Source organism: Gobius niger (assembly GCF_951799975.1).
Source record: "Gobius niger genome assembly, chromosome: 11".
Taxonomy (NCBI): domain Eukaryota; kingdom Metazoa; phylum Chordata; class Actinopteri; order Gobiiformes; family Gobiidae; genus Gobius; species Gobius niger.
Genome location: NC_136862.1, coordinates 25,868,075 through 25,883,400, shown reverse-complemented (window position 1 = coordinate 25,883,400; position 15,326 = coordinate 25,868,075). Strand labels below are relative to the sequence as shown.

The window sequence follows — 15,326 nt, the reverse complement described above, 5'->3', positions numbered from 1 at the left end:
TTTTTGAAGACGCTAGTTATTACTGTAAAGAACACATAAATTATTAAAATGTCACCTTGTATTTTGGTGTCCAAAGATGATTAAATCAGGTCATGAGTTAAAGAAAAAAAAACGGTTTTAAAATCTTAAAGTGAAGGAGAGGACGAGAGTGAAAAGTGAAAGTAAATAATCAAGTTCCTCCCCTCGCCCGATTGGACCAGAAAGCCGGAAAGCAAAATGTAAACAATCAAGCTCCTCCCCCCTCTCTCCTGATTGGACCGGACAGGCCGGTTCCCAGAAAAGCTTGTCTCATTGGTCAGAGTGAAAGCCCAGGGAACATTTAAACTAACAGACTATCACTTTAAGATGACGGGTAAATGTGAAGATTGTTGATGTGATTTCAAATGCATTGTGAGAAAACATTCCTTGAAGTTACGATTTCCCATACAAAGCCATGGAAACAACTGGCAATAATTAAACGCCTAGTTGTAAAAATGAGGCAGTTATTCAGTTCCAAGTGAAAGTTAACAGAATCAGAGATTGGTATATTGTTTTTTCTACTATGTAATTGTAGATTATGTAAAAAGTATTGTGATTACATTTGCAATACATGAGATTTTTAAACATATCTGAGAGCATTGCTATTTGAAATATGAAATGCTAAATGCTAAATAGAGGAGTTAGATGTGTTTTAGATCATTGTTGTCAGGATCTAAAGTGCGGGTTAACAGGCCCCACAGAGACAATATATTCTGTTGTTTCCGGAGGCGATTGTTCTCCCTAAACAGCTGAATCCTTGACACTATTCACGCATATACACATTTCAGTTCAAAACAGGCCTTAATCTACTTTTCCACAGTATAGACTTTTTTGTGATGCGTCTGTTCTAATCAATCAATCTGCGTTGCTACACTTTCTACTTTGCATTCTAAGGTTAAAGCAGCATGGTCTCAGTTCACATCCTATTTGACTCCTGATTAAGTGGTGTTTTAGCTCTGTAACATTGAAAAAGCATAGATTTTGTGCCTTTTTTTTTCTTTCTTTTTTTTTTTGCAATGTGTGTGCTGCCATTTGAGCATGTTGCTTCCATTCGACTCAATCTTTTGAGTTTAAAAAGCCGTTCTCCATTGAAGTCTGGCTTTAGTCCATTCTTCGCGTCAGAAGCACCAGCAAAATCAAGAAAAGTCTATAACGTGTCTGTCCATTCTTGTACTCATTGATCGCAGGTGTCTGTAACGTCGACATTTTCAGAGATATCGGGTGACGCTCGGAGCAGTCCAGCCGTGAACTTTGGATTGTGTGTGGAACATCATGGACCAGATTTGTGCTGTTGAAGTCTTGTTTCGGGGGAAGGTTCAGTCTCTGGGGAGGTGGCGAGGAGAGGTCTATCCTGATACGTACGAGGCCGGCTCCACGTTGTTGTTCTGTCCGTCCTCTATGGCCTTGTTCTTCTCAGTGATGGACAACTCCGACGATTCGGAGTCTACAGCTGCCATCTTGGATCTGACGAAGAAAAGATATTATTGCTCAATTTACATAAAAAAAAGGATATTTTGTTCAGATATCTGAGCCAGGCAAGCAGCTAATCCACACAAGACTATAAGTCGCTCTAGAGTATTAGTCGCACCAGCCACAAAAAGCAAACTGAAGAAGAAAAAAACATATATAAGTCGCACCAGCCTTTGCAACTACCTGGGCATGGAGGCGTAGCTGCACCGTTGACAAGCCTCTCCCGGCATCACGTTGTTCAAGCACCCATTTGCAAACTCGTTCCCCTAGCTTTGGCCATCAAGTTTTTAGCCCGCAATTCTTTCTGTTTTCTTCATTGCAGTAAGAGTAACCTTGGCTTTTCACCAGTCCCTCACAAGTTTCTCGCTCACTCCAAACTTTCTTTCTGCTGCTCGATTACTTTTTCTTAAAATCTTCAGTGGTACAGGAGTAGCGGATAATGGTACACAAGCCTAGTGCGCCCTCTGGCCGCTGTCAGTGTGAAAATAACAAACACTGTGGAATTATATATGTTGATATATAAGTCGCACCGGAGTATAAGTCACACACCCCTAGAAACTATGAAAAAAAGTGTGACTTATAGTCCGGAAAATACGGTACCTTTTGTACTGGTCAGTGTATGCTCTTTGGATGTTAAGCTGGAGTTCACTCTTATAGATTCAACAGACTGTGTAAGATGGTTACTTTTTATACTCCAGACGATGCTCATCAGAGCCTAAGTTCTGCCATAAGGGAGAAGATTGTGGATCTCGATTTGGGCCAGGTCCAACTGGCTGAAGGACTGTTTCTTCTACCACGCTGTCAGGAAGCTGCTGCATATACTTTTCATACATCAGAGATGTCCAACCCATTGCGCCGAAGTTCTTACCAAGGAGCTCGAAGACATTAAATAAATACAAAATCCAAAGAGGAAAGTCAAGTCACTTTCATAAAGGTGCTGAAAGATTATCTTGGCTCTCACCCTGCACCAAAGTCACATAGAGAAATGATCTCCAAAGCATGAGCAACCAAAAAACAACAACAAAGAAACATTGGAGACCCCTGCAAACTTCAACTCCCCTAAAAAAACATTACTCTACTGGTTCCACTGATGCTAACTGCAGTCTTTCACACAACAACATCTTGGACTCCCAGTTCAAAGGAAACACCTATCGAGAGTATCGGTTTTTCGTTGCCCTGGTTCATTGAGATGTGTCAGTGCCAGTTACTGAAACCGTCCACTACAGAGGAGAAACCAGTCGAGGCCGATGTCTTACTTTTCTCTGTTGAAGATGATGAAGTCTCTCTGGACGTTATCCAGGCGCTGCTGCAACTGTCCGTTCTGTCGAGAAAACACAAAACAAGAACAAGAATTAACTCTGCGTTACCTTTAACCGTGGAGGTTTAGGTTGGTTTCATGGGACATCTTCGCATTCCCATAAAAAAAAGCCTAATGTTGTAGGACAGTTGCTATCAAAGCTGTGGTAGTTCAGCTGTTTGTATTTCAATCTTCTTCTAAAGGCTTAAGCAGCTTGACAACAAAAAAAAAATCCCTGGTATCCTTATTTCAAAACTTAAATCTCCAATCTTTTTTGCAATTAGATGTTTTCCAAAAGCGTTCAGCCCGACAGACTACTTTATTCCCATCCCCCAAAGTGACCTGCTTTGTCCCACATAAGAAAGTGTGTTGTTGCTCCAAAGCCAAGAACAAAAAGACAGGTGCTCGCTCGTCCTCCCGCAGGACTCTTTATACAAATAGATCATCGCCATGACATTGCGCCTTCAGGTCTTCTCCTGACTCGGGCCAGGGCAGACAACACGCCGCCACGGCACAACCTTAATGTCAGAGGTGCCCTTTTTAGGCAGATGGTTTGGCTGCAGGGGAATCTTGTGGTGGAAACTAAGTGCACTCCGCTGTCCCAGAGCTGTCAGTCAAGCGGCGGGACGGGGGCCGGGGGCAGGTGCAGGAACAGCGGGGGGTGATGCTGGTTCAACACGGGCCAAGAGCTCAAACGGTGGAAAGATGAGAGGAGAGTAGAGCGGGGAAAGTCGAAGTGTGTGGCCAAATTGATGTATCGCAACAATAAGAAGGTGATACAGGTATTAAGTGAGGCATATTAGTCCATTCCACTGGTAAGAAAGCTGAAAGGGAGAAGTTAGACATGAAACTAGAACCTGCCAGTTGTGTAAAGTAAAGACATTTTGGATTGTTAAATGTCTGTAGCAAATAGTTTATAGGCAAAGGTGACTTTTATGGCTTTAAAAGCACAGCCAATTGGGAAGGAGATGGACAGAACATCCAGAACTATTCAAACATGCATTTTCTGAAGAAAGACAAAAGTGGGACATAGTGCAGTAGCTCCCAACATTTGTTCCTTTAAGTTCCTATGTTATGCTTTTACAAGACACTTTAGCCTTGGTATTTTTGTAGTATATCTTAAAAGGATGTATGTGTCAAGGAAATACCCCTAGGTTGGATATTTTAGTTAAAAGAAATTCCAGCAGAGGGCAAACGTCTTGTTCTGGTCCTCCGATATCCAGGGAAGCAGGGCAAAAAGGACATTCAGAATAAGTTTGGGGAAGGTGTCAGGACCTTAAAGGAATCGTTCACTGTTCTTCCATACTGAGATATGTTCTTACCTGAGCTTGGATGCGTATCTGTCTGGTCTTTGTGCGTGCCCTCAGTCACACAAAAAGACCAAAGATGTTGTTAGCATCTGGTCTCTCCCAATGTATTCCTTTAGCTCCAAACGGGGTGAAGTTGGAAGCTGCCACGCTCCTCCACGGGCACGCACAAAGACCAGACAGGTACGTATCAACTCGTCTAAGCTCAGGAAAAAACATATCTCAGTATGTAAAAACGGTGAACTATTCCTTTAAAACCCACAGTAGCCTCATGGATTTGTCTCAGAGACGAATATTGGAGTGTGGGCTGGCGTTTTATGTCATTACTAAAACACGCGCTAATGAAAACCCACATTCAGCATATGATCAGACTCATTTTCATCTTCCACTCTTTACCCGCGGGGTGGTTCTTGTTACTCCATTCTAATCAGGCCTCATTGAGAGCGACAGTGCTATTTACCGCAGCGTCCTCGAAGTAGGAAGACAGGAACAAGTGTTTACAGTCACGTCACATCTTCAGCCCTGGACACGGCCAAGATTGTGTCATCGCACTTAGTGCAGCACTGTACAGACTGTCGAGGCAATTTGAGGTGAGCTTGTGATAACATTACTTCACAGCGTCAAAAATATCTTGGAGTAGGTAGCCATACAGGACAAAAAGAAAGTCAAGGAATAGGATTAAAGCAACTTACAACAACTACTGCTACTGCAAGAGAACTAACCACACTGCTCCAGTAAGTATCGAGTTAAGTTAGAAGCTAGAGCCGATTATAGCCGATATCTCTGGGACCGGAAATGATAGATACTTCCCGTTTTTTGCATTGGTAAGTCGGGACTTTAAAACTAGCCCCACAACTCCCTAGCTACACATTTTTAAATACAAGTTTCACCAACTAAACCTTAGTCAATATGGACATGCTGCATGTCATTTTGAAGCACAGGACCTGGACAATACAATCGTTGACTTAGTTTTAGCCTCCACAATTGTGTTTTTGATTGCTGCGCTAAATGCCGCGGCTCGCAACAGTATGCTAATGCTAACGGCAACAAATCATGGCAGGGACAAAAACTATGATTAAATCACCAAAAACTCTCAAATAAAATCGGCCACTGCTGGAATGGCCAAGTATTTGTATTTTCACAGGATTACAGACCTCACATTTGGAAAAACTGTCTGAAAATAATGGTTGAAAATATCGGCCTGGCATATCAGCATCAGCCTTAGAAAAACCCATATCGGTCGACCTCTATTAAAAGCCCTATACCAGGGGTAGGCAAGTTTTCTTACCGGAGGGCCACTTTTTTTCATTGTATAAAGACCAAGGGCCGAAATGAGATAAATGACTTAAAATTAATGAATGAATAAAAGGTTCTTTACGTTGAATTTTAGTCTGTTTGGACTAATCTAAGATAAAGATAAAGATACAAATGCTAATGCCAATGGAACAAGCATAAAACCCACTTTGAAATCAGACAAATGAACTTTTACCTTTAAATACATTTGTTTTTCACTTGAAATTATACAATATAATCTGAATTAAGAGAATAATGACTTGTTCCATTGGTGATAAGATGTTTTATCTGATCTAAGACCAGACCAAATCTACTCATACTTTAGATTGAATCTCTTAATTCGAGTAGGTTTCTGTCATTTCTTCCTTAAAATTATATTTATTTTAAGTTGTACATAATATGACCTAATTGGGTGTATTAACAGTATTTCTCCCATTTAACCCTAAAATGTTAAAGTACTTCCTGATTTGTGTCATAATGTTTCTCAAAATCATCTTGAGGGCCAGGGGTTCTGTGCTGGAGGGCCGGATTTGGCCCCTGGGCCTGATGTTGCCTACCCCTGCCCTATCCCTTCAGTATTTTGTAAAAGCATGTATTTGTGAAAAGATACTGTATATAAAACTCTTTCATTGATAAGGAAGCATCAGCTAATTGTTGTTGCTGTGAAGAATTGCCCACAACAAAATGCTTAACAGTGACAAAAATAAAACAAAATTGTGCTTTTAATTGCTGTTTCTACACATCAAGATGCATTGTGAACGTACAAGAAAAATAAAAGACTTCATCTGCTCTGTTAAATTTACTACAATTGCTCTGCTGCACGCACTCTGTCTCTCATAGCCATGAATCCAAAGCAACTACACTGTGGCACATTGTATTAAACTCACTCTGCTGCCCCTATGTCTTTCTCTATTCACTATCTTCATCAGCTGATAGGTCGTTTCTCCAAGAACCGATGCAATTCGCAGATTCTCAAGTTTAATAGTGCATAAACTGTTTACTGAGTCATTTACACAAATCAGATCTAAGGCAACTATCCCCATGGAGTCTCAGCAGCCCGAGATAACGACGCACTAAAGGCTGTATGTGGACTGCCTATCAGCCCGCTGCATTATTCGATGCTTTTAAGAAACTCTCTCCAGAAACTAATTGCTCCGACTGCGAGATTAAATTTCCCATTTAATAGACAAGTCGACTGGGAGTGCACCGCTGGACCGGAGCCCATCAGGGACATTTCTAACTGTCCTTGACAAGGCTTATGTTTGAGACAGGACACTTGAGATGATGTGTTTTCAGACACAATGGGAGTACATGAGGTTTAAACGTGAATTAAAGGAGAGAATGACTGCATTTCGACAACATCCATTATAATTACTATTTTGTTTTGGGCGATCATCAAAAGAATCCTCTATATCTCGAGAAGTTACACAATATTCGAAAGGCTAACACAATGATGAAAAAAGTGACGTAATAAGCCAATAGCTATAGCAATAGCAAAAAGTAATTTCACTGCCAGGATGCAAACGATGCATGGTGGGACAGTGGTTAGCACTTTACAGCAAGAAGGTCCCGGGTTTGAGTCCCACCTGGATGGGGTCTTTCTGTGTGGCGTTTGCATGTTCTCCCCATGTCTGTGTAGGTTTCCTCCAGGTACTCCAGTTTCCCCTACCACTAAAAACATGGACTATAGGCAGAGGTTACATTAACCGAAAATTCTCCGTCATTTACGGAATATTTTTTACTTTGACGGAAAATTTCAAAGGCCGTCAGTCATTTTGAAGGATTGAAAATCAAGCCGTAACGGGGAAAAAAAGACGCAGCTCTGCTGTTTTTCATGGCGCGCGGGGCTCTCTCTCTCTCTCTCTCTCAAAAGTTTCACACCGCGTCTTGTCTTAGATGAGCTCTTACAAGTTGTATCACTGCCTAGCTAGCTAACTTTCCTGACCCGGGCGCTAACAACAATATGGGGAAGAAAACCACGATGCAAACGCGGTTAAAGGCTAATAATATCCTTCCCATCTGGAGCGCTCTTCTCACGTACGTCTCAGGACGAGCTCATCTATTTCCCCCTCTCTCTCTCTTTCTCTCCCACGTGTGCGTAGCGGCGGCGCGTAGTGCAGTGATGTGAACTGGTAAACATTGTATATATGCACATAATATGCAGCCTATATATATACACATTTATTTCTTTTTTTTAAATGCTTATAATGAGAGATTCATTAATGAAGGATAAAAATAGCTCATGACGGATTTTTTTCAAACCTTTCCGTCAAAATGAAGGAGAGAAATTATTCCGAGCGAAACCACTGACTATAGGTCAGGATGAATGAGTGTGTTTGAGAGTGCGCATGGGGGACAACGGATGGAAATTAGCCCATGGCTACAATCCGGTGTGGCTTGTTTATGTGTATGTATGTTCATTAATATGCCCTGTCCCAACCAAATAAACCAATAAATAAATATGCAGAAATATGCTTTATATATTTGGGCGACAGTGGCGCAGATAGTAGAGCGGGTCGCCCTTACCCACCACTACTTACTTCAAATACTCAGATGACACTGCCATCCTCGCACTACTCACAGATAATAACTCAGTCACTGCCTACCATCGATCAGTCAATCATTTCACTCGGTGGTGCTCCGAGAATTTCCTTGAGCTCAACGTGGAGAAAACCAAGATGCTCATATACACACGCTCACCCGCCCTGGACACCCCACCATCATTCATAATCAGACTGTTGAAAGAGTAAATCAGTTTAAATACCTTGGACTCACTCTGGACAACATGCTTACCTTTGATCAACATGTTACAGACATTCACAAACGGTCCCAACAAAAACTCTATGTCATCCGGTAACTCTATGTGTCTCCCGACACCTTCTGCTTCTCCTGTACAATAGCATCATTCAACCCATCCTGCTCTATTGTTCCCCCTGCTTCTTCAACATGCTCACCATCAAAAACAAGAAAAAAATCACCAAGGTCACACAAACAGTCTCCAAAATTATTAATCTCCCCATCACAGACCCTTCTGTCATCAATAAGAAAGCAGTCACACGCCTCGCACGCACAATAGCCATGGACTCCGATCACCCTCTCCACACTCACTTCGTCCTGCTGCCATCAGGCCGCAGGTACAGGACTCCGCGGTGGGAGCGGGTACGCTTTAGGAAAAGTTTTGTCCCCTCCGCCATAGCCGCATTGAACGACCTGTAATTCCCCCCCTTCACCTTCCATATTTCATACAAATTCTTCTGGATGCTTCTAAAATGCACACAGTAAATCTTGCAATCTGCAGCATGTCAGAAAAAGGAATCACTGCATCTGGGATCTAAAGCCTGACTTGATGTGTTTTTCGGTCGACAGTAATGCGTAACGTAAGAACAAAAGGTCGTAGCGTATAGAGACAGGAGTTATGTAAAGCAAATATGGAGCAGCCCGAGAGAGCAGCATTAGGCAGGAGGCTTTCTTCATCCAATATTGATTGTCTGTTGCTTCACAAGAGCAGTGGTCTCGCTCATACAAACAGGACACACGCCGCGCTGTGTAATGTTTTCGTAGAGGCTTTCCAACATGCATCAATCACTAGTGCTCCCACGGGCCCTTGCAGTAAATGGATGTATGATAAGGCGATCAAAACACAGTTCTAACATGGTCAAAGCAAGGGACAGCGATGACTGTGTTTTAGAGTAACGTTTTGTTTCAAGGGCTATACCAGTGATCCTGTCCTTACTATATTTAGTAACCAATTTTAAAGAGCTTTAGACTCTTTAATTGTTCAGTGAACTTTTAGGCACATCTTGTTTACCATCTTACCATTGAAGATTGCTCAAATATGCGTAAATGATTCAACTATAGACGTGCATTGGATGAAAGAATACGATTATAGACAGAAAGCTCTAAAAAAAAAAATCCTTTTGCATAACAACTTACCCGAGACAGTCCTGTGACGTCATTTTGTGCAGTGACATAAGAGTGATTCAAATTTCAGACTTGACAAAGCCTTGTGGATGAGAAATTAAAAGTCTTGATTATACTCTTTGCCTTTATTACTGAGGGATTAAACAGATTGCATTACATGGAGTAATACTTATTTGATGTATTAAACTAAATGGATACAAAGATGCATCTGTGTATTACTAGTCTCACCAGCAAAACCAAGCAGCGCTGTCCATTCATTTGATCTTGTCTCTATAAAGATGAAAAAGCTTTATCTCAGAGGCCACCATCATCATTTGATTAGGAAAAGAGAGAGTTTTTATCTCAACGGACCAAAAGGATGACAAATGCTGTCTGGTCCCCGCATTGAGACATCTTTTATTTTTATATATGCCCAGTGTGTTCTATAGCTGAAGCAGCTTGTCACCATTCATAAAACACAGCAACCCATAGGCCAATTCTATCACAGACTCATGCACAGCGCACTAAACCACCTAACCTCTATTACAGCAGAGCCACATAAAGTCTTTTAATGTGCAATGCTTTAAGGCCCGATGTCTTTTCTTATTGACTTTTCAAAAAGTAAGTGTATACAGACTTTAAGGGGAGTTTAATGCAGTGGAGAGAATGTAATTAGAAACTAATTGGACAAAGGCCTAGATTTCAATGCCGGTCGATACACCCCTCTCCTGTAGATACAGGTAACGTGTTGAAGTTTCAGGGGAAAAGTATGACGATTTAGAAATGGAAGCTGTTAGCCTGGTAAAGCCAGATGCCTGTGGGAGTGCATCGGATCAATTCAATCAACAAGCAGTACACAGACATGGCTCTGGCAAAATGAAAACACCAAGATAAGTAATGAATCCCATTTGCTTGTTGCATTGTAAATAGACAATGTTTATATGTATATTGAAAATAGAAGTGAATAGGCGCAGAGGGTCCCAGGCGCCAACTAAAAAGAGATCTCTGCATATTAGCTGGTCCCAGCTTCAACAAAGGATAACACACAAACACATTAAGCATGTGCCATGACGTCCTGATGGCAAAGGCCCTGCTTAAGCAACTCAAAAGGCATGTGGTCTCCATCATTAAACATCTCTATTTACCAGATAGGAATCCTAATAAAGGTATTGATGCAAAGATAGCATAATATTTTTTTAATGCATGCTTTATTGTTGAAAAAAAACATTGCTAGTTGTAGGAAGCGATACATGGCCGATGTAGACAGAGGCCAATATCAACACACTGACAACATTGCTGTGGAGATATGTGGAAGCAGTCAAATAAAGATATCTGAGGCACTTCCGTGTACGAAAATCTAAAAATGTCCCCACCACTCAGGTCCCCCCCCTCTGCTAGGAGCCTGAAAGAAAGGAAAACCCGTAAGACAAGAGTCAAGAGAGAAGGAAGAAAGAGAAGACGCAGTAGAAAATAAGTATAGAAAGAAAAGAATTGGAAGAAAAAAGAAAAGAGAAAAGAAGAGAAGAAAAGGACAGGCAAAACGTTTTTTGTGGGAAAAAAAATGTTTACATATCTCCACAGCAAGTATTTTTTTCTCTGTTTTCAGCTACTGGTAGTATCCATGTTTACTGGCAGAAGAGTGAAAATGAGGCCTAAGCTTAACAGAAGCAGAAAGCCTTCCCTAGTCGAGAGAAAAAGCGATCTGCGATGGACTTGGGCCGGTTCAGGAAGGCTCCGAGCTCAATGTTCAGGTGCCTCACCACATCTCCTTCAAAAGCCACTGGATCTACAGCTGCAGCCTTCAGGACTGTGCAGGCAGAGCCGTGCTCCAGCACCAGACGTTTAGCTGCTCTCTTAGCAATCTTCTGCAGGTCTTCAAAGCTGATGTCACATTCTCTATTGACTATCAGCTGTGTCTGCACCTTCTCATTCAGCTTGATCGCCATGTGGTCACTGTCCTGTCTTTTTTGGGACCCAGCCATTTTGAGCACCTTTTTGACCAGCTCGTGAAAGAGAACATAGCACACCGGACGTCCGCTGGAAGTAGGTGGGTCACTCCCCTCAGGGACGGGGATACTGCCCTCTCCAACCGGATCAGGTAGTTGGTGTGCTTTAGTGGAGATGCAAGACTCCGGACATCCATTCGAAGAAGTGGGTGGATCACCCCCCTCAGGGATGGGGATACTGCTCTCTCCAACTGGATCAGCACTAGCCATGCTGATCACCACAGTAAGCAAAGTTCTCTTCACCGCTGACCTCTTTTCTGGATAACTGTCTTGAGGTATAGTGTTCACATCAGTAGTGTCTGCCATTGGTGGACTGGCCTCACTTTTCCCTTCCTCGAGAGGAGTCTGATCTACGCTGCAGACATCTTGAGACCCTTCACTTATTGCGTTCGTTTCCACCTCCATAAAATCCAACAAGGGCTGGATATCTGCAAGCAGCTTCTGCAGCTCGAGTGCGAGCTGAGCGTTCAATTCCACTTCTGGCTCATCAAAGGTCTCAACCTGGGATGTAGCGGCTTCCTGGATAGTGGTAGATGACTGTTTGTTTCCAGCTGTAACTGTCTCTTTTGGAGAGTGTTCCAGGCCGTTATCATCACATAAGTCTAGGGACACCTGTAGGACGCTTGGGAATGAGGCTTCAGTCTCTTCCTGTGGCACTAGTTCGACTAACATTGAATCCTCCGGGTGAACCATCTCCTCTGGTGTAGACACGTCACTTTCAGGAGTAAAGGTACTGTCGAGGACAATGTCTGGGGCAGGTAGGTCTTCAGGAATAATAATATTTCCTAAATCCCTCGAAGCCATGGGTTCATCCTGTCTGAACGCTTGTCCAGACCACTGGACGGAGGTGTTGATGTCCTCAGTCAACCCCATTCCAGCTAAATCAGGTTGGACATTCTCTGGCAAACATTTCTCATGCTGAGAGCCGTTTCCTTCTGTAACTGGACATGGGTCCTGGTGTGTGACTTCCAGGCGGTCCTCACCCGGAGCTGCCTCCTCAGACAAAGCGTCCTGGGGAGCTGTGCTTACCTGGGTCACAGCCAGAAGTTCTTGCTTTGTGTTTTCAGGTTCGAAGTAGAGAAAGCTATAGCCAATTGTGTTGAGTACTTTGGCAGCAGCATTTCTTTTGGCCTCTTTCTTGGAGTGGCCAGCTCCTATTGCAGTTTTGTCTGCCACAGTCACTCGTACGTAAAAGACCCAAGGGTCAAACTCTCTGTCCACGTGGTCAACTGTGTACTCTGTGGGCTTCCCTCGACATTTGGTGACAATTTCATGCAAGCACGCTATGGGGTTAGCGTTTGGCTGAAATGTGGGAAGCTTTCGCCAGAGCTTTTTGTTCTTACCGGTAAATCCGTTCTGCCGTTTCTCTGAAAGTGGCATTTGCCTCAGATCGGGCAGAATCTGCTTTGCTGCCAGGGTTTTAGCAATAGTTTTGGTCGGTCCCTGGGCTTCTGAGGTAAGGTGTCCAACAGTTAAACGGTAGGTAAAGATGGCATTGTGGATGGGGCCATCTCTCTTCACCTCGATAAAACAAGGGTCCAAACCGTTTTTTGCGGCCAGCTCACAGACTTCACAAACTTCATGTTTGTAGTTGACATCTATCTGTTGCTGTAAGGACATTGTGAATCCTTCAGAGGTCTCCATTTTCTTTGGAAAAGTGTTTCCGCGTTCGTTGCTTTTGCTGTGATGAGAAATATGTCTTGTTGCTGCTGAAGCTCTGATCAAAATGACCACTGGGAGCTGCTGTATCAGAATGTCAATGCTTTGCTTTGGAATTCTCTGGCTGTCAGTTGCTATGGAAGCATGACATCATTCAGAAATGGAATCACATCTTAGAATGCATTAGAGGAATTATGCAAATTACCCTATTGATGAGATAAGATAATAATAAATAAATAAATAATTGATATTCTTCTAATGGGGCTGCACAATTCAACAACAAAAAGACTGTCAACATGACAGAGACAACACTTTCAGTCAGTGCCATTGAATACATCTATACAGTGCCCCCTACTGTTCTGGAGTATGCATTATATGCCTTTCCCACGAGCACCGATTCAAATCGGTCAATCACTGTTGAACCCTTACAGAAATGTAGCTAAGTAGGATTTATTATCTATTTAGAGATCTATATCTATATAGAACAATTTCCTAACGCTTACTTAATTACAAGTCATACAAGTGCTCCAACTGTTCCTTCCCACAGATTTACTACTATCTGACCAATTGTTTTCTTAGATCTGGGGAGTACCCTGCCTTCTTCAAATAACGCACCACTAACGGCAAGCTCCATCCACTTTTCTATTTGTTCAGAGTTCATAAGAGAGATCTCCGTACGATGCCATTTTCATCGCTTTGCTGGTGGAAGAGAAACGCAAGAGAGACATCTTAACTGTGGGCTTCCACAGACTTAACACGTATTCCACCACCAACGGATTCTCCTACGGTTCCACGCTTAAAAACTGGGATGCCATCCGGCCACTGTGCAAACACAATAACCTCTTTTTCATTCCGAGCATGGGGCCGGATCGACACGAGTATTCGCAAGTGGATTTTCCAAAACACTTGCAATCGCATCAATGGGTACGAGATGAAGAAATGCTCACAGCATTTTTTTTTCCAAAGTACAGCTGTTTTTAATAAGCAAAATATACAGGAAATAGACTCATGCATTAAGTTTACACTGTACAAGACTTCAATCACAGTGGCAATGTAACAACTTGGACACAGACAGTTGCCTCCCTCTTGTCTTTAATGAAGTAGCTGCTTGTTGGACCTCAAACCCAATTAAAGCCTGCGGCTCCCCTATAGGTAAATAAAATGCAGTCATTGATTTGGTCCCACTGCAGTAAAATCAACATCCACACTTAAATGAAGCATTTAAACCACGTCTACTACACCTCACAGGTCGACCATGGGAAGCCAGTAACCCCATAGAGACTGATTCATGAAACGGTGAGTAAAGCCACACAGGCTCAGGTGACTGACTCCAGCCCATTTGTTAATGAAAACAATGGGTGGGCATCAGCTTGTAAGAGGTTTCGAAGAGTTACGACAAGAAATGCCAAAAATGTTTGTAGTTGAAACTAAGGATGTAATAAAAATACAGTATATAAAATGAACCTTTATTTTACCTGGCAATGGTCCTAACTTCAACACTTTAGCAAGCAATGTGGCACGAGAAGAAACTTCAACTTAAAATGAGGAATATTATCAATTACCTCCGGAGATCCATCAGATCCCTGCTCCTTGGTTTTTCTGGCCAGCCGCTTCTTCTTTTTGTGAAGTGGTTTGGACTCAAGAATCATTTCCTCCAACTCAAATGTGGGGTCACAGTTCAGCCTCCTCTTCTGCGCATACAAAAAACAAACACACAAAAGAAAACAATTACAATTCTTTATTCTTTTAGATCAGGGTGGATTCCTGCAGGCACTTCTACAGACACAGTAGGCTAAAAGCTTGAAGGATGAGTCGAACGAAAACAAATATTGCCCAAATTACTGCTTTGTTTGATGCATTTAATTGAGAAAACATGGCAAACCATTCTTGCACCATTCCCAAGCCAGGATAATTCTAGAGGCCTGTATCACTGTATCAGTTTGGTCATCTGGCTTTAAAGGAATATCATGCAACTTTTTATGTGGAAAAAAAAAGTTGATTAGTGACCCAGCAGCTGCATGGATGGTCAACATGGTGACTTTATTTTCCATCACAGTGGTCTCTGGGACGTTCCAGGATAAATTGTTTTGTAGGTTTTCACTGCTGACGGATCCTCTCACCAGAAAACCTAAAAACAATTATGTATTTTTCTCCCCATACGTGTTCCAGCCATGTCCTAATGTGTAGAATTAGCCACAACTGCCTCTAAAATCCTGCACTGTCACTCAAAAAGTTGTCACTTCGGGTCCAAAGTGCCGTCATGCACGAGCTTATTATAGAGACTGCAGCTACATGTAAGACCTGAGGCGGCAGTAGTGAGCATAAAATGACCAACTTGCATCTAGTCTCTTTAAGTCAAAGTACTGAAGCATTTGC

The 15,326-nt window shown here is 42.4% G+C and overlaps 1 protein-coding gene across 1 annotated transcript in view; it reads right to left on the bottom strand.

The window, feature by feature from the left end:
- Positions 1-821: 821 nt before the first annotated feature.
- stk32a (serine/threonine kinase 32A) overlaps positions 822-15,326 on the bottom strand; it is a 110,988-nt gene continuing 96,483 nt past the window's right edge. Inside the window, exons 11-13 of the mRNA XM_079565994.1 lie at positions 14,513-14,641; positions 2,745-2,809; positions 822-1,482 (exon numbers count right to left, since the gene is read on the bottom strand). Coding sequence (XP_079422120.1) covers positions 1,365-1,482; positions 2,745-2,809; positions 14,513-14,641 — 312 coding nt within the window. The 3' untranslated portion in view covers positions 822-1,364. The remainder of the gene's footprint in view (positions 1,483-2,744; positions 2,810-14,512; positions 14,642-15,326) is intronic.